General features: G+C 37.2%; 1 protein-coding gene across 2 annotated transcripts; it reads left to right on the top strand.

Annotated features, from left to right (window-relative positions):
* The first annotated feature begins 1082 nt into the window (after positions 1-1082).
* Positions 1083-18492, top strand: LOC120343547 (heat shock cognate 71 kDa protein-like). Of its 2 annotated transcripts, none has more exons than XM_078111207.1 (12): positions 1083-1215; positions 1573-1705; positions 5496-5602; positions 5744-5992; positions 10607-10730; positions 12033-12186; positions 12588-12735; positions 13411-13581; positions 15865-16026; positions 16112-16342; positions 17449-17637; positions 17992-18492. In XM_078111207.1, exons 1-12 carry the CDS (start codon positions 1150-1152, stop codon positions 18043-18045), a joined length of 1788 nt encoding a protein of 595 aa, XP_077967333.1. In that variant the 5' UTR covers positions 1083-1149; the 3' UTR covers positions 18046-18492. The 2 variants fall into 2 exon arrangements, with proteins under 2 accessions (XP_077967333.1, XP_039268689.2); XM_039412755.2 differs by having other exon boundaries at positions 17988-18492.
* The last annotated feature ends 9092 nt before the right edge of the window (positions 18493-27584 follow it).

The raw sequence follows: 27584 nt of genomic DNA, 5'->3' as shown, positions 1-27584 counted from the left end.
TTTAATTATACTATTGGACACGTTAGTGGACATAACGATCGTTTTGTTAATATGTTGTTGTTGTTTTTTGTCACAGAAAAATCGCTTTTCTCCTTGATAACTGGACCAATCGCTTTGAAATTTTCAGTGCTGAAAGATTAAAGTTTTCGCTAGAAGGCAAATACTTTTATTTATTTCAAATATTCCTGTGAGCTTTAAGCGATTGTTTTTTTTTGTGTTCTAAGACGTCATTCGCCACTCTGTGGCGCTACGTGTTTATACTTCTGAGTATAGCTCTCTTGTTTTAAATAGAATCACACTGAGTTTTCAGAAATTGCTTCGAATCGATTCGAATTGACGTTGATTCGAATTGCTTCGATTCGAAATTCTGAAACTTACATCCCTAGTGTAGCCAGTTGTTCTATTTAATGTAATATAATATTCGAGTTTCTATATGTAGTTCTATATATGATCGGCTATAGCTCAGTTTACCAACTATGTTAAAGAGTCAATAGTGTAATAATAATAAGGACTAGTATAGACATAGGTACAATAACTATTAATTGTGTAATAGGCGTCAAATTTATCCACTTTTCTTGTTTGGTATCACCACTATAAATGTTTATCAATTTCCAATACAACGCGATTCAGACGGAAATCGAATATGTAATAACGTATAAAGTATGCTGTGTCTGCTATTGCCACATTTCCCCCTACATATTACATACCAATACATGATACTCACGTGCATTTTAGCACGCGGATCGCCAAGAATTTCCATATTCCATACATTATACACATAGCAGGTTTGCGTTCTTCTCTTGTGTCGCTGGTGCTTTTTTCGCCTGATCTTATAAGATATTACGACTAAATACTGTTAACTATATCTCAGAATTAATATTATTTGTCTATTGTGTAATATTTGTGTGCAATATGTATTTGAGGCATTACGCTTAGCCAAATATAACATTTGAGTGTAACCACCATGCTGATAAGGTGATAAATGGAGAAATGTTGTATTTTTATACGTTCTAGGTATGGGTCGGATTGGCCAAATTATATATTGCTTTATATTTGTAAGACAGCTTACAGAACGCCTACAACTAGCTTTCTATTTATAATTCGTAGTGCATTGTTTATACCTCACATGATTTTACTATAATCGAACAAATGACAGCGATAGGAATCGACTTGGGGACAACAAACTCTTGCGTGGCTGTTTTTCGAAATGGAAAGGTTTGTATATATATTAAAGAGAAATATTGCTGATAAATATTGCAAATTCTTGTTAGTATTCTTAATAATCTGATTCATTAAACTGATGAATTGATGACATTCAATAATAGAAAAACGTAGCAAATGTTTTCCAGGACAAATTGTATCCGATGTTCTGACAGAAAACATTTTCTAAAATTGAAAATGACAACGTTGTAGTTCTTCTTACTATAAAGCGTTCCCATACGACGGAGAACTGTTATCAATCTGTTCTGTTCAAATCAACAGAAATATTTCAACTGAAAGACGAGTTGTCCAGAATAGGTAACCATACTAACTAAGAATCTGGATTCCCGATAATATTAATTCATCGCTCAGGTTGAAGTTATTGCAAACGATCTCCAAGGAAATCGAGTTACACCGTCCTATGTATCGTTCACGAGAGGTGAAAGACTTGTCGGTGAAGCGGCTAAAGGAGAGTTGACGGAAAATTGCGAGAATACTCTTTACCGTAAGCATTATTTCTATATTTGATTAGCATACCTTTTTGTATCCGATCCGTTGGCGTGGTGGTCTAGTAATCAGAGTGAATAATTGGGATGTCCGGGATATTTCAAAGTCGTGGACTGTCTCTAATACGCAAGCGGGCACTTGTCCTCTCAACACCAACGCCCACGTAAATCAGTTCGAAATGTTAGAAATCTCTATTTGATCCTTTTTGTGGTTTTCAACAATACACAGAATGAAATCTTATAATGTCTTAAAACTAGTTTAACTTTAAAAGATATCTTATACTTACATGTTGATCAAACAACGAACTAAAATTGACAAACGTAACCTCTTTAATCCCGCCATAAACAGAAACTCTTATTATGTTGTTAGGGGCAATAATTATGTACGTCGTAAGGATGGGAATTTAAATCAAGTCATTTCAATTTATGTTTCAATGTCCCGAGAAAATGAATTTTAATTTTAAAGTGACAGGACGAAACATTTTCTCCCGAGGCCAGAACTTGGACAGTTGGAAGATTTTAAACCTTCTAATCTATTGGAAATATACAAATAATATACAATGCTGAAATCAATGGTTCAAACAAATATTTACATGTACATAATCTATTACAAGACATTGAATTAAAGTAGTATGATAACTAGAAAGCATAGTCGGAAAGCATATAAATCAGAAAAGAATAGCGTATTCTCATTCAAAAGTTTGGTTTTGAAGGTTAAAATTTATTTTTCAATTCAATTCGCTACACTAAAATACCGCATCACTCGCATCGTTACGATTTTGTCACCTAGTTGATCTATATATTTATACCAATAGAAAAAGGGATTTTTAACCCCACATTTTTTAATATATATCATAAATCTCTTGAAAGGCATTTGTAAATGAGATGTTCAAATTATGTTAACACTTAAAGCAATTGAAAGCCGAATCGAAACGCTATATATATAGAAACTACCTTTATTTACCTCAGGAATATGGGAAGTATGAATGTCCGTTCCAATGATAAGAAAAACCAGTGAATCATGAAACAAATTGTTGAATCTTATTGGACACGTAGTGGACATAACGATCGTTTCAATATTATGTTGTTGTTCTTGTTCTTGTTCTTGTTGTTGTTCATGTTCTTTGACACGTTTTTAAAAAGTCGCTTTTCTCTTCGAATACTGGACCAATTGCTTTGAAATTTTCAGTGGTTGAAGATAAAATTTTTCTCCAGAAGGCTATTTTTTTCTCGCTATGACGTCATCAAAATTATTGCCATTGGGTGTGCTACGTGTCCATATATTTGAGCATAGCTCTCTTGTTTCACTAAGCTTTATATCCATTAGGTATTCGCTGCAATGTCTCTATTATTCGGAATAGAGCGCATAATTTACCTTGTTCGGTTAAATCAGTTAATTATGTTTTTTTCATCAGTTTTGTTTCAATATGGTTTTTCACCTCATCATTGTTCTAAAAGAGTTTATTTCCGCACGGAAGGTATTGTTTTTTTTCGGCGTTACCAAATATAGGAATTTATATGTAATACCCCAAAGAGGAAGTGACCTGAGTTCAATAAATCTGCGGACCTGTGGAAGTTCGGTAACAGTTGGTATTGAGGACAATCAATTAAAGGGTGGTATTTCCAAAATAAAGTTTGAAACCCTAACGTGCAGGAGCCGGTTAAATTTGAATAGGAGATAAATGAGCATCAATCGCTTGTCCATGTCTAGAGAATGTCCAACTATAAATACTATAATTATTGCCTTATTTTGAGTGGACTAAGTATTTAGGGAAGAAGGTTCCAAATCACCAATATTATTTGCTTTTAGCACGTGTACCCAATCTTCACAATATAAAGGGATGGGTGCGGTTCTATCATGGTGGAAGTCAATTTACTCTAATATGCAACAAAGAAAAATTAATGATTTGATCATTTCGTCGCAGACTTTTGACAAACATAATTGGTATAACTCAGAGTTTCCCAACCCTTTTGGGCCGCGAAAAATCCGCTTAAACACACAAAACTCAGATCACACTTAAACGAAATTACATTTTGTAAATTAATTCCCCTAACTTAAAACTAAACAATAATACGCGATATATACTAAGTATTGTTTAAGAGCTATTTCATATGCTTTAAATTGCAAGAAATGTAAAAATTCCCGGCTATGGTCGCTTACTGTTGCATCCGGGGATAAAAATAAATAATTTCGACATTTCCAAGATTTATTTCCGAGGTCGCCTTGGATATCTCGACCATAAAAATATACAATAATAATTATTTTCAGTTAAAAACATCCCCGACGTGTTATAAGTACTTCATGTCAGCGCTGATTTAAATCCTTTTTATGTAGGCAGTAATCCATTACCGAACCGCAATGGGATGTCTTCGATGACGATAAAACATAAAATGATTGTAGAATGTTTTTAATAAAAACTTGGACCGCGGCGCTAGGATGTGTGCGCGATAAACACTAAAAACTATATTCGAAAGCAGCGAATAGCGATATTTGAATTTCAAATCGCACACCACTGGCCGGGAGTAACTTCGTACGGTGTCGTGTCGGTGTGTTATGATTCTTAGGGTCCGCTTAAAAACGAATTTTTATAACTGTTCATGGCTGTTTTTACGGGGTTGGCTTATATGCGAACATATATGGTAGGTATCTATGGAAAAGATTTAGTCTTTTTGCGGGCATTATTGCCAGATATATATATATATATATCGATTTCATTTTATCGTAGTCAAACCTCAAATGAAATTTATGTCGCTATGTGGTATTTAGACTTGGGGGGTATCTAAAATCGATCGTTCTGCGATCACTGTCGACGATTCGTTGGGGAATTTGGAGGATTTTTTTTTTTCAAATTAATTTCATTCTTCATTCTTAACATTAACTTTCGTGTCGGTTTCGATTGTCCTTATCGGTATCGTAAAATTAAAAAATGAAGAATTTTTTGTTGGCTGACTCCGGGTACGCTGTCTCTTTTTTTTGTTTGTATTTTTTTTAGCGAGTTTGTGTTATTTTTGCTTCAAAATAAAAACGCAACATTGGCGAACAATATGACCATTTAAAAATTGTAACAATGGAGATTTAGCGAGGCGCGTGTGACGTGCCGTTTCCAAGTCACGTGTTACAGGTATTATTATAGTTTAATGCTCGGATATTTTGTCCAGCAACCGAGATTTAATCAAATTTTATGCGAATAATCTTTTTTATGTTTCATGTAAATAACGTAAATCGTAACTTAGCCAATACGCAGGTAGGTAAAAGGGTTTGCGCCCCGCGATGGATTTCTAAATGTGAGAATGTCCTCGTTGAGGACTCATTCAAACGCTCCGCGGACTCATTTGAGGCCGCGTACTCGGGTTGGGAAGCTCTGGTATAACTCGAGGATAGTTCATGAACTGTAACAAAGCATTGCCAAATGGGTTGGGGTGTCTCTCAACTACAATCTTTTGATTTTTGAAGAAAATTAGTACAATACTTTCGGGTCTATTGGGATGACTAAGAGTTCTGGACCTAACAACATTTCCATCACATGTCCACCTCGCGGCCCAATGTATACACTTTCCAAACATAGAAGCTACTAACGTAAGAGCGAAGAGTGAAGACGAGTAAATGCCATAGAACAAGACTTACAAATAGTAAACTCATGTTACATCTTATTATTGAAAATATTTCCCATAACATAACAAATTTTCAGCAAATATCTAGAAAATTAAAGTGTGAAAAGTGATTTTTATACAATATTTTTATATAGAAGTTGCATTTTCATTGAAACCATTATGATTATTTTTTATTAGAAATCAAGCGTTTGATTGGACGAACCTATGATGATCCTTCGGTTCAGGCTGATATGAAACTGTGGGGATTCACCGTTATTAACGATGATAACAAACCTAAGATACCAGTAAGTAACTTCTAAAAGCGGCACAAAATGTATTAACAATTAACATTCAAATTGCATAATAACTTCTTCGTTTGATAAATTGAGAGAAAATAACTTATATCAATTTGCATTGACAAATTATAAAACAAAAAAAGTTTTCAGGTCAACAGCTCATTAGGAAATATATTCTGCCCAGAACAAATAAGTGCGATGGTTCTGGAAGAAATGAAAAAAACGGCTGAAGTATTTTTGGCTGAAACCGTAACTGATGCAGTCATTACAATTCCCGCATATTTCAACGATGCCCAACGAAAAGCAACTCATGATGCTGGTGTAATAGCAGGTCTCAACGTTATTGGTATGATCAATGAGCCGACTGCTGCAGCTGTGGCGTATGGTCTGGATACAGAGGTAAATTGATCTTCGATTCCTCATTACAATTTGGGTATGTTTTACAATATATACGCATACTAAGTTGGGTGTATGGGCCACATATATGTGGTTGGTTGCTTATGCCTATTAAGTTAGCTGTACGTGCATAATAATTAGATGTATATGCATATTTGGTTGTTATTTTGTGAATATTAAGTAATAGGCGCATGCACACTGGGTGGTTGTATATGCATATCAGATTGATTGTGGAGACATCTCAGTGCTTGGTTGGTTGCATTATTGCATATGTACATCAGATTGATTGTGGAATCATTTCAGTGTTTGGTTGGTTGTATATGAACATCAGATTGATGTGAGGTCATCTTAGTGCTTGGTTGGTTGTGTATGCAACAGATTGATAATGCAGTAATCTGCTTGGTTGGTTGTATATGCAATCAGGTTGATTGTGGAGTCATCTTAGTGCCTGATTGGTTGTAATGTACACCAGATTGATTGTGGAGTCATCTTAGTGCTTGGTTGCATATGCAATCAGATTGATTCTGGTGTCATCTTAGTGCTTGGTTGGTTGCATATGTACACCAGATTTATTGTGAAGTCATCTTCTTGGTTGGTTGTAATGCAATCAGGATGATTGTGGAGTCATCTTAGTGTTTAGTTGGTTGTATATGCAAATCAGATTAATTGTGGATTCATCTCAGTGCTTAGTTGGTTGTATATGCAAATCAGATTGATTGTGGAGCCATTTCAGTGCTTGGTTGGTTGTATATGTACATCAAATTGATTGTGGAGTCATCTCAGTGCTTAGTTGGTTGTATATGCAAATCAGATTGATTGTGGAGTCATCTCAGTGCTTAGTTGGTTGTATATGCAAATCAGATTGATTGTGGAGCCATCCCAGTGCTTGGTTGGTTGTTTATGAACATCAAATTGATTGTGGAGCCATCTCAGTGCTTGGTTGGTTGTGTATGTACATCAGATTGATTGTGGAGTCATCTTAGTGCTTGGTTGGTTGTATATGTACATCAGATTGATTGTTGAGTCATCTTAGTGCTTGTTTGGTTGCATATGCAATCAGATTGATAGTGGAGTTTTCTGCATGGTTGGTTGTATATGCAAATCAGATTGATTGTGGAGCCATCTCAGTGCTTGGTTGGTTGTATGTGTACACCAGATTGATTGTGGAGTCGTATGCCTTGTTGATTGTAAATGCAATCAGGTTGATTGTGAAGTCATCCTAGTGTTTAGTTGGTTGTATATGCACATCAGATTGATTGTAGAGTCATCTTATTGCTCGTTTGGTTGTATATGCACATCAGATTGTTTGTGGAGTTATCTTAGTGCCTGGTTGTTTGTATATGTACATCAGATTGATTGTGGAGTCATCTTAGTGCTTGGTGGGTTGCATATGTACACCAGATTGATTGTGGAGTCATCTCAACGCGTGGTTGGTTGTATATGAACACCAAATTGATTGTAGAGTCATTTGCTTGGTTGGTTGTATATGAACATCAGATTGATTGTAGTCATCTCAGCCACACGTGCATTTGGTTGGATAAATATGCTTGTCAATCTAAGTTGGTTGGCTGTGAGTGCACTATATTTTGCAGTATATGCACATCACGTTACCAATACCCCACTTCCTGATTTATTCATTCAACTATCATTTTCTCTATCGTTTTTTCGACGATTAGTGCTTTCAATCACTATTTATTTTAACATTACTACTTGCCAGTGGCGGCGCGTGGTCATTCTGACAACCGGGGCAAGCTACTGCGGGACCAAGTCACCCCCATCTACGGGGACAGGATGAGCGCTGTAAGTTTTCCCATCATTTTATGAGTATAAAAACCATTCCATCGGTAACAACCAATCGGCAAAAGCGACAATTTTTAACGATAAGAAAGTGTCTTTAAAACCGGTCCAAGTCAAGGGATTAATAAATATAGACATAGTGTATTTTGAAACCCCTTTCGAAAGGAAAGGCAATATTTACCCAGATAAATACAATGACATATTAACAGAAACTTAGGGAAAGCAGACTAAACCTAAAATAAGGTTTAAAACGTTACTATGAAGAAAGGAAAGGTAATGCAAAGATGAGAACATGCGTCGCTCACTCATAGATATATATGCTGCTAGACTTCTACTGCTTGAACATATATGCAACACGCCGCGGTTTCTTGGAAGTAAAATGCGCAATAACGCGCTGATTAAAGTCATGCATCCCAGAAATAACGTCTCTGTGAATGGATAAAACAGCCAAGGAATTTAATCTATCTTGCTTCAATGTGTTTCTGAGATACGTTTTAATACGCTTCAGCGTGCTGAATGTTCGCTCTGCGTCGGCGGAAGAAATAGGCGTCGTCAAAATGATGTCCAGAAATTTTGCAGACGCCGCAAAGGTAGTTACTAGAGTGTTATCTATGAGGAACCCATAGAGCGCGTAAGTTGATGTGATGTTCAAAAAAGTTTGATTGGTGTATATACATCGCAATTCATTTTCCAATTTACCCACGTTTATCATGGGGTAAAATTTGGAGACAGTAGCCAACAAATGGATGGGAAATTGACGTGCAAATTTTGAAAAATTTTTGGGGTTCATCGAAGAGAACGCGCAAGGTGTTCAGTGCGCAGACGATCGCCTATTTGATTCACCAGAATGTCACAGCATTCCTTTGCAGACAAAATCAAACGCTGCGTTGTTTGCCCGCGGCGTAAAGAAGCACTTCATGTGTCGTCGTATTTTATTGTTTCCCGGATACGAGATACAGCATCGCAGAAGTCTGAAATACACGACTGCACAGACGCTCCATCCATTAGCCTTGACTGCAATGCGCCGTATAATACGTGATAGAATATTGTGGAGAAAAAAGCGAGAAAAAAATGAAAACTCACCATCTTCTAGCAGACGCTTTAGACCTGCCGCCTCCCTCACAGAGCGTTCGTCCCAAACCGGAGAGCTCTGAATGCCATTGAAACACTCAATGAGCTCAGACCTAATTTCGGACACGCCCTGCACCACGCGTGATTGGAAGTTCCAACGTGTTGGTGCACAAGCTGGGAGACGGCGGCTACATATCTGGCGAAGGAGGTCAGAGCGCTTCGGCGAAACGGAAAAAAATGAAGAAAACCCCGAAACATTTGCAAAAAATATACGGACGAGAGGGGTATCAAGACACATATTTTTAATAACGAGGTTAAATTGGTGTGCATAACAATGTAAAAAATGCGCACGAGGAAAATCTTCTTTTATATAAACTTGAACACCATGTTTCGACCCACTCATGACTGCCGCGCCGTCATAAGTTTGAGCTATCAATTTTGACTTCGCGTTGTAAGGCTGTATCACTTCTTTCAGTACAGCCGATATCCCGCAAGCCGTGCGATCAACGATTGGTACAAAGCTGTGAAATCTCTCGGTAGGTTTACCATCTTTCACAAACCGAAAAATCACAGCCAGTTGGGAAACGCACGTGATGTCAGTTGTCTCGTCAGACTGAATCAAAAGGAACTGGCAATTCTCAATTTCCAGAGCCAAATGTTGTAAATAAATTTTATACATTGAGTCGAGCAAATCATTATGGATATCTTTAGATGTCCCTTTCGAAACAGTTGCGGCATCAAGATGATCTCTCAATACTGTGTGTTCGGTATTTTACTGCATTGTCCAGATGCTCCATAGAAGATTGATGATCCTTGGCACGCTCGGAAAGATGTTTAAGATCTCTAAAACCAAATTTACAATAACTTGAGTCACGGGCGGTAGCAAAAAGTAGATAATAAAAACAAAAAAGTGCATTTTTGTCCTCGCTGTAACACAACCATTCGTGTTTTTTATACCAAGTTTCTGCGCAGAATGTACGCCGAAGCTTTCCTTCGTCATGGGATTGTTCCAGTGAACAATTTTTTGGTTGATAAGGCCCAAGACGTTGCACCTCTAATTTTTGTTCCAGCGGCAGCTGCGAAAACGGAGTGCGAAGTAGTGCATCAACCTTATTCATTATGAGGTATAAGGCTAAGAAATGCGAAGCCGGAAAGAAGTGAGGAGCTCAAAAGGAATGTGGAAAATCGAAAGCAAATGGACTAAAGGTCTCTAACTGATTCAAATAGCGAAACAAGCGACAAAAACGAAGGCGAGGAAACTATCAACTCTTCAAGCAACCAACGAACGAGAAGGAATGCGTGAATATGTCAACACGTTGTTGTAAGAAACGTCGGCATTGTGTCGTCATAATTTCGGGGCTAGCCCCGATGATTTAGTGAAAGAAACAGTAAACAAACGAGACAAACGCGGCGAGTGGAAGATAAAAGAGAGAATACGATATACAATGAGCAACCGGGGCAAAATCGGCGTCGCCCCGTCGACGTTCGGCGAAGGCTTTGCGAGCGAAAAATGAACCATGTCGGGAGAATATGGCTAGTGTAGACAGTCTGTGCAACCGATATTGAGGTATTTTTCGAATATTTTTCATTATTCCGAAAAAACAACCGGGGCATTGCGCCGGTTGGCCCTATTGACGCGCCGCCACTGCTACTTGCTAGCTAGGGTCTTGTAGCTAATAGCTAAAAGTAAATGCAATACACTGGTAATGCTAGTTTTGAATATAAATACATTCAATCCTTATCCCACAGAGCGAAAATGAACGAAATGTTCTCATATTTGATCTCGGAGGAGGCACTTTCGACGTAACAATCGTGAAAATTAAAGGCCGCAAGTTCGACGTGATTGCAACGGGAGGTGACACTCATCTGGGAGGTGAGACAAAAATGTATTTCCTGGGTGTATGATAGGGTTGCCATACGCCGATCTACGGATTTTAGTGGTAAAATTTGAGTCAGGGAGAAATGCTAAAAAGATCATGCCGGGGATTTTCGAATACAGCAAATCCCGGCTACGAATCTTCCCGTTTTCAGATATTGCGCATTCATTAAATGTTTTATATTTTTCCAAAATATGTCACATTCTATCATTTTTGTGCAACAAGGATTGCGTCTGATTCAGATAATTGTGATGTCACACAGGACCTGAATTGTCAGCATTTTGTTATCGGTATTTGGTTTAGAGCTAAGATCTGAAACCCGATCCCGAGCCGAAATTTGGATCGGGTCGGGCTTCTCTATCGCTAACTTTTTTGAAATGAGGCGTTTCGGCCGTGTTTTCAAGGAAATATAAAATTTATTAAAATAAAATATGAAATTTCGGGCTCGGGCCTGCAAATCCAGTTAATTAGTCGGGCTCGGGCTCGAGTCGGGTTTAATACTCATGGGCCTGGGTCGGGCCGGACTGGAATTTTTGGACTCAATCTTACCTCTAATTTGGTTGTTTGCTTAGTCACCAGAGATGAAGATTAAGCAACAGTTTTGCTCACTTTGTTTTGTTCTGTATTTATTCTTTTCTCACGAGAAAGCGACGCTTGTGTCTTTGAATACATCGCGAATTTATAGCATAGTACTGTACAGCAGCGATTCCTAAGCTTTTTTATGCTGCTCTCCAATAATCTCAATATCGTTATTGTGCAATTTATGCCCGTTAGTTAACATGTTGACATAAAGTCAATTATTTTTTCTCAACCCTGCCTGATCCATGAACTCGGTTCAGCAGATAAATAAACTGTATCTCACGAAATTGCAGCAAGTGGTGTCTATATATATCGTTACGTAGGAATAAATCACACTGTCACTATGTAACAGAAAGTAAACGACATGGAAAGGTCACAGGGATTTATCGAATCATTTACACAGTTTCTACCAAATCAAAGTTTTATTTATTTTCAACACAATTCTGTTAATATTTCGCGGCGCACGTAAAACACATGGCTACTAGTGCTGTGCATCGCGTTGTTTGGTTGCAACATTGGTCAAAATGGCTTATTAAAATGTTGTCAGGAATTTTGTCTTTCCAGATATGGTAACTCTAGTGTATGATAGTATTTCATTCATATTATTGCTGAAAACTCTTCAAATCTGAGCCCTTTGTGTAGCAATAGGGTCAGGGTTCTATGATTATGAGCTTTTCGGGATTATGGACCATATTCAACCAGCATCTCTCTTTATGCAGGCGAAGACTTTAATAATAAGCTTATGGAATATTTTGTTTCTGTGTTTAAACAACAACACGGTGCGGATATATCAGACAACAAAACAGCATTAAACCGATTACGAGTGGAATGTGAGGAAGTAAAACGAAAATTATCGACGTCAGATCGGATTAAGTATGTTTCCTATAGATCTTACGTTTGTCTGGTATCTTTTATTATATGAGACGGTTTCACGATTTTACTTCGCACATGGCTATATACAAATAGGCACTAACGGATGAAAAGTTTCTATGTTTAAAGGTACCAGAATATTTCGGATTAACTAATTCCCGACGTAATTTACTACACCCTGCCTAACCAACTTCTGCACAGGGTTAATATATAAAAATATATAGGGTATATTGTAAGAATTGGTGAAGAAAAACGCCCTGGTTGCAAAATCTGCCGCGAAAATTAAAACAATTTTGAAAACACCGTTTACTTTTAATCAAAACTACATCAAAATGTTTGTAAGAACTTTTCCAAGCTGTTTCTTAAGAATTAAAAATATTTATGTTGTGCTTTTAATTTAAAAGGGTTCAAGTTTATGCTTTGCAAGGAGAACGCGATTTTGGCAGCGAAATTTCGAGAGCAAAATTTGAAGATCTGAATCGCATTTTCTTCGATAAGGTTCTTGATACTGTGAAGAATACTCTTTCTGATTCCGGAATCAAAAAGGAAAATGTGAGATGCGCATGAAGCATTTGACCTTTTGTCGCTTTGATTTCTGTACATTACCTTTTCTGACACCCGTATCAATGCTTGACACATTGATTCCCTTGTTTATTAATTCCCATAACAGTCATTAATCCCTGAAGCAATGATGACACACAGGTTATGGAATTGCTCAGAGATTGTTATTTATGTTTCTAATTTTAGTCTGTAATCAATGAGATAGGTTGTATACAACTACGTATACAACTGCTTGTTTTGTAAATTTGAATTGGCATTTGAGTTTTCACTGATTAAATATTGTAGTACTTAGTAAGAACAACGTGATCAGCGTAACGGTACCATTTTCATATACATATGCAGTATTATAGTAATATTTTCTTGGTAATTACCTTATTAATTCTTGGAAAACATTAGAGCTTATCTATTTCTGGCTCTATCTAACAATTTATTCGTACCATAAATATATAATCTACAAATCCAATACATGACATATACAAATAACCTGAACCTAAACTTGAACCTGAAATTATGGCCTAACCCTAACCTGGTACACATGCTACGATCCGGTGTCCTCCATCTTGGTTCGCATACTACAGAGGTACCCAAATACACGTATACAATTAATGAAATCCACAATTTAGCAGTACAGGTATTTTTAAGCAGTTACAAAAATTTTCTTTTTAGATTGATGACGTTGTTCTTGTCGGAGGTTCTACGCGAATTCCTAAAATCAGAAAAATGTTGGAAAAGTATTTTGACAACATGAACCTCAAAAGAACTATCAATCCGGATGAAGCAGTTGCTTATGGTGCTGCCCTATACGCTTCTTCACTTGGTTCTGTCGAGGATCCTGCTGTAAGTTGGCGTTTCTCGATAACTTTGTAGCGCTGAATCAATCTTTACATCAGTAGTTATGTGTTTTTCTAGTACATTATTTATACAGCAGCTACGACTTTCAATAAGTAACTTTTATTCGGAAACACACACAATCACGCTTTATATGTTACTGCTGATTTAAATTCGTGTATAATGAATCTTTGAAACAGAGTTGCAACGGCGAACACAAACGTGACGCTTCCAAAATCAAATTCTTACGGACAGATAACTGGTGTATGTAGGTTATAAGCAGGGCTGCCATCGATATGAACACAAAAATAGGCAATTTAAGAAATATATTAATAAGATAACTTAATTTAAATTTAGTTTACCCTTATATTCGTGTTTTGTTTTGGTTTATTGGCTCCCAACCACCGGTCCGCGAAACTTTTTTGCTGGTCCGCGGGAAATTTTATTTTGTTGTTTTTTTGCAATCTTAATCGCTTTGTCAAAGACGAAGTTACGTTTGTTTATTACGCAATTTCTCTTCCGCCGTCAGATTGCTATATGATGAATGGGGTATTAACATTGAGGTGGGTATTAATGGCCTGGCGACTTATTGGCGCCATCAATCCCACCAAGGTAGATCGACGCCCCTAATAAAATGAATTTAATTATATTACAATGATAAAGTTGTTGCTAACTTGGCAACATGCTTAAAATCCCGCTGTACATCACTCGGAAAAGATCTGCGCGTCTCGCGAAAACCTGCAGGGTCGCAACAAGTTCATATGTCGCCGGGTGTAACAACAACTTTATCATTGTAATATAATTAAATTCATTTTATTAGGGGCGTCGATCTACCTTGGTGGGATTGATATGATGAACCCGGTGAAACCTCTACTTTACAGTCCAGATTTATAAAAGAATCAATGTCACAATTCATTCTTGAGCGCTAAGCCCAACCAACGCTAAGCAATCGAGCAATCAAACGGTTTCCGAATTTTCAACCGGTAACTTCTAGCTTTAATTAAAACGAAGCAAATGAATCGACTGTGAACCGCTGCAGAGCTACGTGTTCAAATCGAAAAAGTAGCAAAATTCCCACTTGAGTTAATTGTGTCTGTACATAATTTGGCATGTTCATGTTTTTTATGTTGGATGTGTGCCTTTTGCGCATAATGGATGCCCAGTACCAGTATATGTTATTTTATGTTCCATTCATTTCAATTTTGGCAGGCACATTATTTGATAGTTTTTCCTCGTGTGAAATGTTTTCAAGTGTGCTCTTTTTTTCTAAAAGCATAGTAGTTGCCCGACATTATGTTAGTATTTTCTGTTTCACTCATTTCAATTTTTGCCGGTCCGCAAGTACATTTTATTTAATTTTACCGGTCCGCGGGGGTAGAAAGGTTGGGAACCACTGGTCTAAAACACTAATTCTCGACTATGTTATTGAGTTATGAATTCGAACTTAACACATGCTATAAATCCTCAGAATGTCAGAAAACTAAATCAGTAGTCTACTGCTACACTTGTCAAATCTATAGAATCTTAAATAATTCTACTCTTCAACAGCAAATTTCTGATTCGCTTCAGTTTTTTGATTCAAGTTAAACAAACTGATCTCTGCCAGTAGGCTAATGTTTCGTTATTGTGGAAATTAATTTGCTGCTGTCACGCCATGAATGCGCATAGCAATCAATGAGGTTCTGATATCATTTCTATCAAGTCAATCATTCGAATTGACCAATTTATGTGCCTGATATAAAAAAAAATAGCTCCTAAAATAAAACAAAAATAAGGGCACACATTCAAAATAAGTGCATTTCTTGGAAATAAGGACAAATCTTAGAAATAAGGACGTTGTGGCAGCCCTGGTTATAAGAGATCAATCCAACTTGCAACGGAGTCTATTTAGTTTTCAAGAGTGCAAATAAGAAAGAAATTTTATCGCAAATTAAATAAGAAATAACAACTACGAGAGTGGATTATTTAATAAAACATCTGTACCACCACAATGTCCGACATGTTTTGAGACTATTAGGGGAAAACAAAAAAAATGACAACTTGGCAAAAATACGCGTTGGATGTCTAAGAGTGAAAATATTCAGTTTACAGTTACCACCAAATATTATCAAGTCTTTATAAAATCTTTCGATGCATCAAGTACTATGAAGGCAGTAAATTAAAAAATACCATCAAGATAATGGCTCATTCAAGTTCTCAACTCATTACAGTGATGCTCACGCATAAAACTGTATAATCTATGATCTGATTCACAATGCAGTCGTTAACAGTCAAAAAATATTTCAATTTCAGTTGAAAGAATTCGCTCTTGAAGATGTTATTCCACTTTCTATTGGCATCGAAAATCACGACGGAACAATGGGTTTTGATATTCCGCGAAACACGAAGATTCCAACCAAATTATGGCACACCCGACATACCATTGTGGATAACCAAAAAGAAATGTTATTGGAGGTAAGTATATACAAAATGTCACAAACTAAATTGGGTACAATAGTCGAACTAAAAAATTAACAAATATGATATTAATATTGCACAGATTTTTGAAGGCGAGCGCACTTTGACCAAAGATAATCATTTTCTTGGGGAATTCACCATATCGGGAATTCCACCTGCACCAAGGAAAAAAGGGAGAGTCAAAGTGTTACTCGAGATTAATGCGTGTGGAATTCTCCATGTCAGAGCGATTGAGAAAATTACTGGAAATTCAAGTGAAATAACTATTGCAAGAGACAAAGGACGATTGAGTGAGAGCGAGATAAAACGAATGGTAATCTATTAAATTTCTTATTTCCAAATATATAATAAAATACAAGAAAATTGGCCTGCAACATAATCGCGCAATAATTAAGTAACGCAAAATGTGCTAAAATGAGAATTGTCTTCTATCTACGAACTAATCCGATAGTAGATACCGACCAGCTAGCTACTAATTTAATTATATATTAGACTTCTGGAATCTAAACTCTGATATAAAGCAGAAGTTATATGTGTTCAATTGGAAATCCTGGTAATTTGATATAACAGTTGAACAAACTTTTCACAATCTTTCAAGATTTTATTGCTCCGTTTAAATAAACATACGATAACTCAACAATCAAATGTAGGAAGCACAAGTTACGACATGAGGCATGAAGTATAAAACGATATCTTAAATGGAATTGTAGCGCGTTGTCTCGCCTCTCCCTACCTTCATTTTCCGTCTCCCCTCGTTTCTCATTCCTTTTTGTGATATATTGGGTAACGTTTTTCTATTTAAAAGCTTGTTGCATTTCTCCGTTATGTGGATATATCCACTATCTTTATTCATTACTTTTTCAAAAAGAAAGGTTATTTTTGACCAATCAGAGACTAGTTCGTTTCGTTTTTGATAGGAGAAATTTCAGTTGAGCAAGAATATTGTTATTTCCGGTTTATACCATCGGCGCAGTAATTTAAGTCAAATGTATTTTAAATTTATTGTAAAATAGACTGGCATAGCATAGATTTTGTGGGAATATCGATGATGTCATTTTCTCGAAAATATGAGATCATTGTTTTGTGCAGGTGGGAAAAATACCAGTGTTAATCGAGGGATCAAAGTTCACAGTGGTAAATTAATTCGGTGTATATATTCGATAATTTTGCAAAGTAACAATTGAAAATTGTTACAATCACCCCAAATTGACAAATAGGGGGACAGGGAGGAAACTGCAACATTTTAAATGGCCGATATTATTTCCAATAGTGTGTTCGAAACATATATGTATCAAAATGAGTTTTGAAAGTGTTTATTCGAAATTGCAGCCAGACTGAATCCGCATATCACAGAAACATGAGTTTCACATTAGCGCAAACATGTAAATCTGAATCTCTAATGTCTCTGCCTCAACTTAGATACAGGAAGCAGAAGAGTATAGAAAAAGGGACCAAGAGCTGAAACAGCGAAGTGGGGCAAGGAATGAGCTTGAAGATTACGCGTACAGCGTGAAAGAAGAAGTGCGTCAAAAAAATCACACAGAACCACAAAGAGAATCTATAATGAGCAAAGTGACTGAAATTCTCCAATGGTTGGATATAAACCAGGTGATTATTCATGAAGTTCATATCAATAAATATCAACGATTCTTGACTAAAACGGTTGTTAAAATTATTGGTGATTCTATAGTCCATTAGATCTGAAAATTATATGCTTTCTCAATATGAGGTATGACAAACTCATACGAGATGTTTGTTTCCGCGTGATTTATGAATTGAAATATTGCTCGCAACATGTTTCCTATGTGATCTAAATATTTATGTTGCAATATAGTTCAATTTCCTTCCTTTTTAGCTCTTATGATCACATGGAACATAAAGTTCGTAAGGGCATTCATACATATATTCGAGCACTTTCAAAGTTTGCAAAAAAATCACATACTATTTTTTTTATTTAGACAGAACCTCCAGAAATGTCTGAATTGGAAGCGAAAAAAGGGGAATTGGAGAAATTAGTTAAATAAGTTGATAGAGCTGTTGAAATTGTTGATATTTCGCAGAAAATATTCCACGATTTTGCATATGTATATACTATAAAAGTCGTTGAATAATCTTCATAACAAGCCTGGCGGGCATTCCGAAGCAAGTTAATTGAATACGCACACGATTAAATATATATCATATATTTCGTTTTTTCAATTGTTGTTGAGACAAAATGTTATTGAATTACAGCAATCTTTACTTTTAAAATTTTAAAACGACCCTGTTGCCTGCAGTGCTATAATTTTTTTTTAAATATATTACGAGCTGAAAATTCGTTGATTAACCCAATTTCATGATCGCAATTGCGCCAGAAATTTAATTTTTAGCTGGATGACTTTTACCAGGTTGTGCTAACAAACCTTTCATAGCAGTTTTATTGTTTGCTTATTTTTTTTACTAAACTTCAAGTAGCGTAGCTGAGTTTGCTCCTTATCCTTATCCTTAAACTATTTTTTAATTCAAAGTTTTGTATATTGAGATTTGAGCCTTTGGCCCAGTATATCCGTTGGCCCACTCAGAAAAATATTTGTCCAGTTGTTTAATTTGCTTGAACATTGCAAATAAAATAATCCGTTGAATGCAACATATTTCAACACTTTGAGAAACTTCTCAGAAGATGGTATTTATTTTGAGATAGGCGGATAAAATGTGTTTATGTAGACATAACCGAGGCATGCTTCACGATAATAAATATATAAAAGAATCGAAAACCAAGAAAACTGCTTTTTTAACAAATCTAGCATCTTAAATATATTTGCGCCAGGTAAGGCAATTGAAGGTTAGTGCTGTATCGGATGTTAATTTTTCCGTGTGTGATTACGCGGCGTCTAAGGTTTATTATTAATTTATTATTCTAATTGTTAGTATAAAAAACTTACTACATCTAATGACATGTTTGACCTATGTCTTCACTATTATACGTCACGGTAATGTAATATATACACAAAAGTTTCTGTCGAATTCTATTTTTTATACGACGCTTATTTACGCCCTTCGCTAGGAACGAAGCCCTCTGATATCTAACGATACGTTTGAGGCTACTAATAGGCTATTTGGAAGGGCCGGGAACCTTCCAACAGTACCAACACAGTAAAGTGTAACGCCATGTTACTCCGTGTTGCAGTGGCGTAGCATCCGCCCCCCGTGGTCGCGGGAGGGCCCACAGCGCAAAGGGGCCCAAGCGGTTAGAATTTAAGCCGCGAAACCAAAAGTTGCATTGCAAAACCAGTAATGCACATCTTATAACGTTGATGTTAGTTCTGCTCAAATCGTTTTGTTACGTAACAATGTCAGGAGTCGTCGATTTTTGGCGTCTTGTGGTTTGATCGCACCGGCAAAAGGCTGTCAGAATGATGTCAGAAGCAAATCCTCTCAGGGGCGCACAGGAACGCAGAAAAAGGGCAGAAGAGGAAGCACGTATGAAAAAAATTAAAGTAACCAAGATAAGTTTTAGGTTGCCATCGACTTTTAATAGCGACATTTTATGCGTTTTGACGAAATAAAAAAAGCGATGTTTTAGGTTATGTCCGAGAGTTTTTAGGGTCATTTCCACGATATATTTTTGCGGGGGGGGGGGGGGTAATCTATGTATCGCTATATTCGGTATTTTATGCACGTTACATACAAATTACCGATACTATTCAAACAACGTTCATTGAACTATTTAAAACTTTTAACCTCCAACGATACGCGGCGATAATTTTCCACGGCAGGTCTCGCAAGGAATATCTACAGTTCACTAGATAAGATACTACACTTCAATTCGATATGCACGCACCCAAAAAAAAATATTTAAAAGCGTCGAATACCTTGCAAGTGGTATCATATACAAGTTATAGAAAGTTTGACTATTGCCGAGTTGCGCGACTTTCGAGATGACAGACTGCTGGCGCAGTTTCTTCTTCTTAACTTGAATAAATGATACGTAAATGCCGGCGAGTCTAATCGCAAAAATCGATACTGGTACAAAACTACTTACAGGGCAGCCAAGCATACAAACAATCATTAGAATCTCAAGATGGGTGACATGATAGATAAGGCAATAAGAAAGAAACGACTATCGCGCACAAACACTTACCGTACTCCACTAACCTCAACGTTTGGCTAAGCGTTGGGAATGCGCTTGCCTTAGCAGCTCCGATTGCTCTGAACGGTTCGCAGCCCGTGGACGATCATGTGCAAGAAGATTGCTGAACTTAGCGCCGCTGTTAACAAATAACTGACCGAATCCCCTTCACTAATAACACGGCGAAAGGCCATGGTTCGCCATATGATTCGTTCCCCATCCCGGAGATGAATAGCACATGAAAATTCTATACTATCGTGATGGCAAAATAGTAGGCTGCGGCCTGCGAACCCTATTTACCCGGGGTAAAATCCCATATGACAATCTACATACTATCTTTTTAAGTCGAAATCTTTATCTGAGCCTGTTTTTCCTTCTTATTCATTGAAATAGAGTTTGCTTCTTCCGATCACCTGTCAATCGGCTTCCAAGTTCACATTCACAACAATGACAACACACCCGTTAGTCTTAACGCAGCCACCTCGACTATCTATACAAAAATCCGGACAAAGTGAACTTAAGAACTTTGACAAAAAGCCCAAGATGTGAATTTGCATACTTACCGTATTTTACGGACCATAAGGTATACCCTAGATCAGCGGTTCCCAAACTATGGGTCGCGACTCACTGGTGGGTCGCAAAAGGAATCTTAGTGGGTCGTGAAAAGATGTAGGGAGCTTAGGTTAATTATACTGGTTATTAGGATCGGTGGCGACTCGAATACGTAAATCTTCATAAAAAAACAAAAGAAATTAAACAGAATTTAAATTCTAATCTGCGAAAGTTTCCTTTTTACGATCTTGTCAAAGGAACAAAAAATTGCTACACAAAGAGTGGCTTGTTTTACCGCATAGCATTTTTATACACTGTACAGCACTTCCTATCGTGTTTCCCCGAAATTTAGACAGGATTTGGTACTCCTGAAACATGCGCACCAAGATGTCCCACAACCTGAACCGTGACCACAACCTGAATTCAGGTTGTGCGCCATCTTGGTGCGCATACTGCATGAGGTCTCAGGAATTAGATTTATTTTCTTCCGAAGAATAACACTATGTTTTTTGAAAGATTTTTTACTAAACATTCTGTAAAAACCGACATCCATTGTTTTTATTTGTATTGGCGCGGCGGTGTGGCTCAACGGGCTAAGCGTTAGGAAAACGCTCGCCACCGCACCTCTAATTACTGGACTCCTCGCCGTCGTTGGGTGGTTCGCGTAACCGCTGGTCGGCTACGGCTTCCTCCACCACCAAGTCCATGCTTCCGAAAACAAACAATAGAACTAATCCCATACCCGACTTGGAATGGTAACCGGACGAGAGGCCGTGGTTCGCCATATGGATAAGCCCGCTCTCCCCAGGATAAATATGTAAATCCTATCCTATTTTCTATACAAAAATCAAGTGACAAATATCATAATTGTGATAACACACAATCTTGAATAGTGGTGTGATCTTCACCTTACCTCAGGCCAATGAGCCTGCCCTCTCCCACACACTTTAAATTTATTTAAGAGTAGGGTTTAATTAAAATCATTTTGAAAATTCAAATTAAATATTTTATTTTCAGGCCAGGTCTTATTTTCGAGGATACTCGGTAGTTTTGCAATGATTAGCCATTGCTGGGTTCTGTGTTATGTCATAAAAAAAAAATTTAATTAAAGTTAAGTGGGTCGCCATGAACTGTGGTAATAAATAGTGGGTCCCAACTCTAAAAAGTTTGGGAACCACTGCTTTAGATCCTTTCTTTTTTCAAACATCAACCGTCCGTTTTATGAGCCCGATGTATGATTCAGGTAGTGCTTTATAGCCCATACTCAAAGCCATACGGATGTTTCCCCGACCCTTGAATCCAGAAAAATTCTTCTTAAACTTCACTATCGCTAAATTTTGGATGATTATTCGGGTGAATGGGTTCGCTGACAACCGCTGCGTTGGTTCAAATCGTGCAGGGACTATATGTGCGGCAGGATCGCTGGACTCCTCGTCACCATAAAGCCGTTCACGAAATCGCCGGCTGGTTTCGGTTTCCTCCGCCATTAAGTCCATGCTTTCGAAACAAAAACTGGCTAACTAATCCCATACCCGACATGGAATGGTAACCCTGCGAGAAGTCGTGGTTCGCCACATTATGATTTAGCCGTCTTATCCGGTACTAATTCTTAATTATTGCAATTAAACTAGAGCTCATTGGAAGACATACCAAAAATTAAATTACTTCATTTACAGCTATTTTTTGCGAACACATATGAAATCTGACAAGTAACACGCAAAACCGCGCAAACGGGGCAAGGTTTACAACCATGCTTGAAAATATGTCCGAGCGAACGAAGTGTCTGAGTGGTAGATTAGCGTGTAGTGTGTATTTGCCTCCAATTCCAGTATAAGTATAACAATGACTATAGCAAAAAATGGAATACATAATTCGATACTCCAAAAATATAACTGCTGTGTTCTAATAAGAATACACACGAAACAACGGAAAAACAAATCATAAAAACGGGACAAATGTAACAACTATAGTGAATTGTAATTTCTGCACACAATATTAATTCGGGCCGCTGAATCAAAAAATCAATCATTACACTACGCACTTGTGAATTTCCGACAACCACATGAGAATCTGCACACAGTTTTCACTAGCAAACAAACATGTCAAAATTGAGTGCTGTATGTGCGTTGTGGTGTTATTTATTTTCAGTAGCTAGGACTCAGGGTAGGCGAATTAGAGGGGCCGCAAAAACTTTTTCTCGCGGGCCGCAGTCGGAGAAAACCCAAAAGTGATCAAAACATCGCGAGTTTACTCACTTTAAATATATTTAAGAATGAGAGTTTATCGTTTCAATCAGTTTTTCAAGAAAACTATATAAAGCCGTTAGTTATTTTAAAATTGCTTCCCGAGAAATATCGTGTTTTTTGTCTAGTGTTTGTTTTTTATGGTCGCTTAAAATTAAATTCTTGCGTGACAGATATTACTTGAAAACACACCAGACACTGTGGTTTAACGTTGTTGTGGGTAAGGAAATACGTTTGCTCTCAGTTTACTTCGGTCACCAATTTCTTCACCTATTGTATGATGAATTTATTACTTGTAGCGTGAGCAGGCCTAGTGCTACCGTCAATAAACAACCAAGTACGTCTAAGTTGGCACGTCGGACCCAGCTAAATAAAAAACTAGATCGCGCGGCGCTAAATCAGCTCTGCGGTTCGTCACTGCTGTTACATGGCCCACGCTTGAAAATACAGGAGTGTTTTGACTAAAATGAAGGCAAAAAACGTCTCTTCATACGAGAAGTTACTTCACGCGAGCTCATCTCATCGGCTAGGTCCCGTCTGCACAAGACAATTCATTCTCCTTTAACCGATCACAGGACTTCATTCTCATATAGTCACCGTCTTGGAGTTTATAGATAAAACAATGAAATTCCGTGATTTTAACAAACATCAATCCCGACATCGGGATTAGAAAAGGACTATTCCCAGTTGGAATAGTTTATAAATAAATCAAAAATTGTTCTGCTAATGAATTCAAATATCTGCTACTGGCTTAGTAGTGTACGCTATAATTGTTCTGCGGGCCGCACGGAATGTGTTGGCGGGCCGCGGTTTGGGCCACCCTGAGCTTAGTCATTGTCTCAATGTTCAAATGTGCGATAATATCGAGGAAATATCAAGTTTTGGTGAGCCGTTTCGTAAAAGTTGAAACATAAATACAAGTATTTAAAAAGTAACATTACCAAGATTTCTGGACAAATATATTTACTAATTTGAATATGTAGAAATTTCATTAAGTCAATATTATAAGCAGTTTTTATATATATCTTTATATATATTTTTCACATATGGTTATATTTTGAATGGATAATAAAATTTAATATCTTATACGAACATAATTGAATACGCACACGATGAAATAAATACAAATATATAGCATATATTTCGTTTTTCCAAATTATTGTTGTTAAAATGTTATTGAATGACGGCAATCTTTACTTTTGAAATTTCACAGTTAAAGCGACTCTGTTGCCTGCAGGGCTATAATTTTTTTCAGAGCGTGAGAAGTATGTGCACCAAGATGGCGCACAACCAGAACATACATAGTATGTGTGTAACGGTTGGGGTCAGGTTGTGCGACATCTTAGTGCACATACTTCTGGAGCGTTTTTTTTTTTTAATATTTTACGAGATGAAAATCTGTTGATTAACCCAATTTCATAACCGCAATAAATTGTGCCAGCAATTTGATTTTTAGCTGAATGACTTTGACCGGGTTGAGCTAACAAACGTTTCATAGCAGCTCTATTGTTTGCTTATTTTGTTTGAACTTCAAGTAACGTGGCTGTAGTGTGCTTTTTATCATTATCTAAAAAACGTTAGCGTAGCTGTTGCAAATAAACTATTTTTTAATTCAGAGTTTTTCATATTGAGTTTTGAGTCTCCGGCCCTGTAACCACTGGTCCAGTCGGAAAAGAAATTGCCCAGTTGTTTTATTCGCTTGAATATTGTAAATCTAGCATCTCAAATATATTTGCGTCAGGTAAGGCACTTGAAGGTTGGTGTTGTATCGACTGTTAATTTTTTGTAGGTTTTTCTGCGCAGCGTCTCAGGTTTATTAAATTTTTAATCTAATCGTTAGTCTAAAAAGTTCACTACATCTAACGACATGTTTGACATATATCTTCACTATCCTACGTCATGGTAATGTAATATAAACACAAAGTTTCTAGCGAATTCTATTGCTCATATGATGCTTATTTACGCCCTTCGCTACGAACGAAGCCCTGTGCCATCTAACGATACGTTTAGAGCAGCTATTATTTGGAAGGGCCTGAATCCTTCCGGATGGGGAGTGCCTACCTAATTTATTACACACTGGGTGAGGTGGGCCATATAGGATTTGCGATGCCAACACAGTAAAGTATGATAAAGTATGTTAATAACTCCGCGTTGAGTCGCGTATACAATATTTTGTTGAAAAGTACATACATGTGGAAACATATTCGGTATTTTACGCAAGTTACATACAAAATAGCGATACTAATCAAACAACGTTCATTGAAATAATTAAAAACTTTTAACCTAGAACAATTTACGATATACGACGATAATTTTCTAAGACAGGTCTTGAAGTAAATATCTACAGTGAATTTACTGGATGAGTAACTAAACTTCAACTTGATCTTCACGCACCCAAAAAATAATAATTGTTTAAGAACGTCAAATATCTTGCAAGTGTTATCATATACAACTTATACAAGGATTGACTATCAACGAATTGCCCGACTTACGAGATTGCAGACTACTGGCGCAGTTTTCTGAACGTGAATGCCGGCAATGTTAATCTCAAAAATCGATACTGGTACAAAACTACTTACAGCGTAGCCAAGCATACATACAAGGACTATCATTAGAATGCCAAGGTTGATGACATGGCATGATAAGGCAGTAAGAAAGCAACGAATAACTGCCACACACACTTGCCGTACTTCACTAACCTTAGCGTTTGGCTAAGCGTTAGGAAAGCGCTTGCCATAGCAGCCCCGATTGCTGGATTGCCCTACGGCAGGCCTGCCCAACTTTTTTCGTCTCGCGGGCCACTTTCAAGTGTCGAAATTCGTTGCGGGCCGCAAACGTTTGCACCAAACATTAATACCAGCTAGGTCCCGATTTCGGTGTAGGTAATTTACATAATACATAAACGCAAGCTTATTAACATCAAATCAATCAAGTTAATAATTGCTTTCTGGTTACTGAGCAGGGCTGCCAAATTATTCGAATATCAAGTTGAATATTAGAATAGCAGTTTACTATTCAAATATTTGGTAACACGGGGCGTGGGCATGAAACTTTTTTGGTGACCACACGAAAACACACACATCACGTCGAAATTAAGTGTTATATTGGCGTTATAGTGTTATTTATTCATTCATTCATAGTGGGTCGTTTTGTAAAATTTGAAACGCCAATACAAATATTTAATGAAGTAACATTACAAAGATTTCTAGACGAATTGCCTATATATATACTTATTCGTGGCCAATATGCAGCAATGCCATTAAGTCAATTCATTAGAATTATTGACGGATACGCAGTGACGACATTTCCGAAAGCTTATTTAACCCAAACATTTGATAAAAAAAAATACAAACATAAAAGGACAACGAGTCCCAGAACCAGTACCAAAGATATTGTTGACTTTTTGTGTTACGTTGGAGATAAAGACGATCAAAGCAGACACGTAAGAAATCAATCAGAATGAAAATTAATTTGCAAATTTAGGCTCAAGATTCATTCCCATAATTGCGCTCAGCGTTCGTCCTCAATGATTGCACAATATCTTTCGAGTTCGTCGAACAGAACGCCCAGTTCTGCAAGAAATTAAAAAAAAATGACGTCGATGTCTACCAGGGTGCAAGACCTGACACATACAAAATCAAAATAATAAAAACCGGCATTTGAATGTAGATAGATGGCAGGAATAATCACTCCAAAATCACGAAACCTACTTAACCCTATAAATTGATTAATAACATAGTAAAAACATAAAAAGTCTGCTTACAAACTTTATAGGCCGGGCCGCAAAAAACAGTCTGGCGGGCCGCATACGGCCCGCGGGTTGGGCAGCTTTGCCCTACTACACAGTTCGCAGCTCATGGGCGATGATCATGTCATGTGCAAGAAGATGTTGAACTCCGGGCAACATTAGTGGTTCATCTAACCACCGTTAACAAATAACCGACTGAATAACCTTGACTTGTAACACGGCGAGAGGCCATGGTTTGCCATGTGATTCGTCCCCCATCCCGAGATGACAAACTACGGCCTGCGATCTCTATTTACCCGGCGCAAAATCTCATATATGACAATCTACATCGTATCTTTTTAGTCGAAGTCTTCACCTGTGCCAGTTTTTCTTCTGATTCTTTGCAACTTGCTTCTTCCGCTCAGATGTCAACCGACTACCAAGTTCACATTCACAACAAAGACAACTCGCCCACCAGAAAAGTTTGATTATCTACTGAAACCCGGACAACGTGGACTGACGAACTTTGATAAAAAGTTCAATATGTGGATTTGTATACTTACCATATTTCACAAACCATAAGGCGTACTTTAAATTTTTCCTTTTTCAAGCACCAACCGTCCCCTTTATAGGTCCATTGTATGATTCATGTAGTACTTTATAGCCGACCAAAGTCGGATGTTTCCCTTGACCCTTGAAAACGTCTTCTTGAACTTTACTAAAGTATTGCAAAATTTTGAATGCTTATTTTGCGAGTGTTTTGCAGAAGTAGCACCCCCAAACTGGCTACATATTCAAAACCATCATTTTTTTTATAAAAATATACAACCACATGCCGCTCACCGCTAGTCTATCGCAGCTTTTTCGGAACTAGTTCTTGATCACTGCAACTAGAGCCCATCGGAAGACAAAATGAAAATTAAAT

This window comes from Styela clava, chromosome 3 (assembly GCF_964204865.1).
Source record: "Styela clava chromosome 3, kaStyClav1.hap1.2, whole genome shotgun sequence".
NCBI lineage: Eukaryota > Metazoa > Chordata > Ascidiacea > Stolidobranchia > Styelidae > Styela > Styela clava.
The sequence above is the reverse complement of the archived record's forward strand: the minus strand, read 5'-3'. Positions and strand labels throughout refer to the sequence as shown.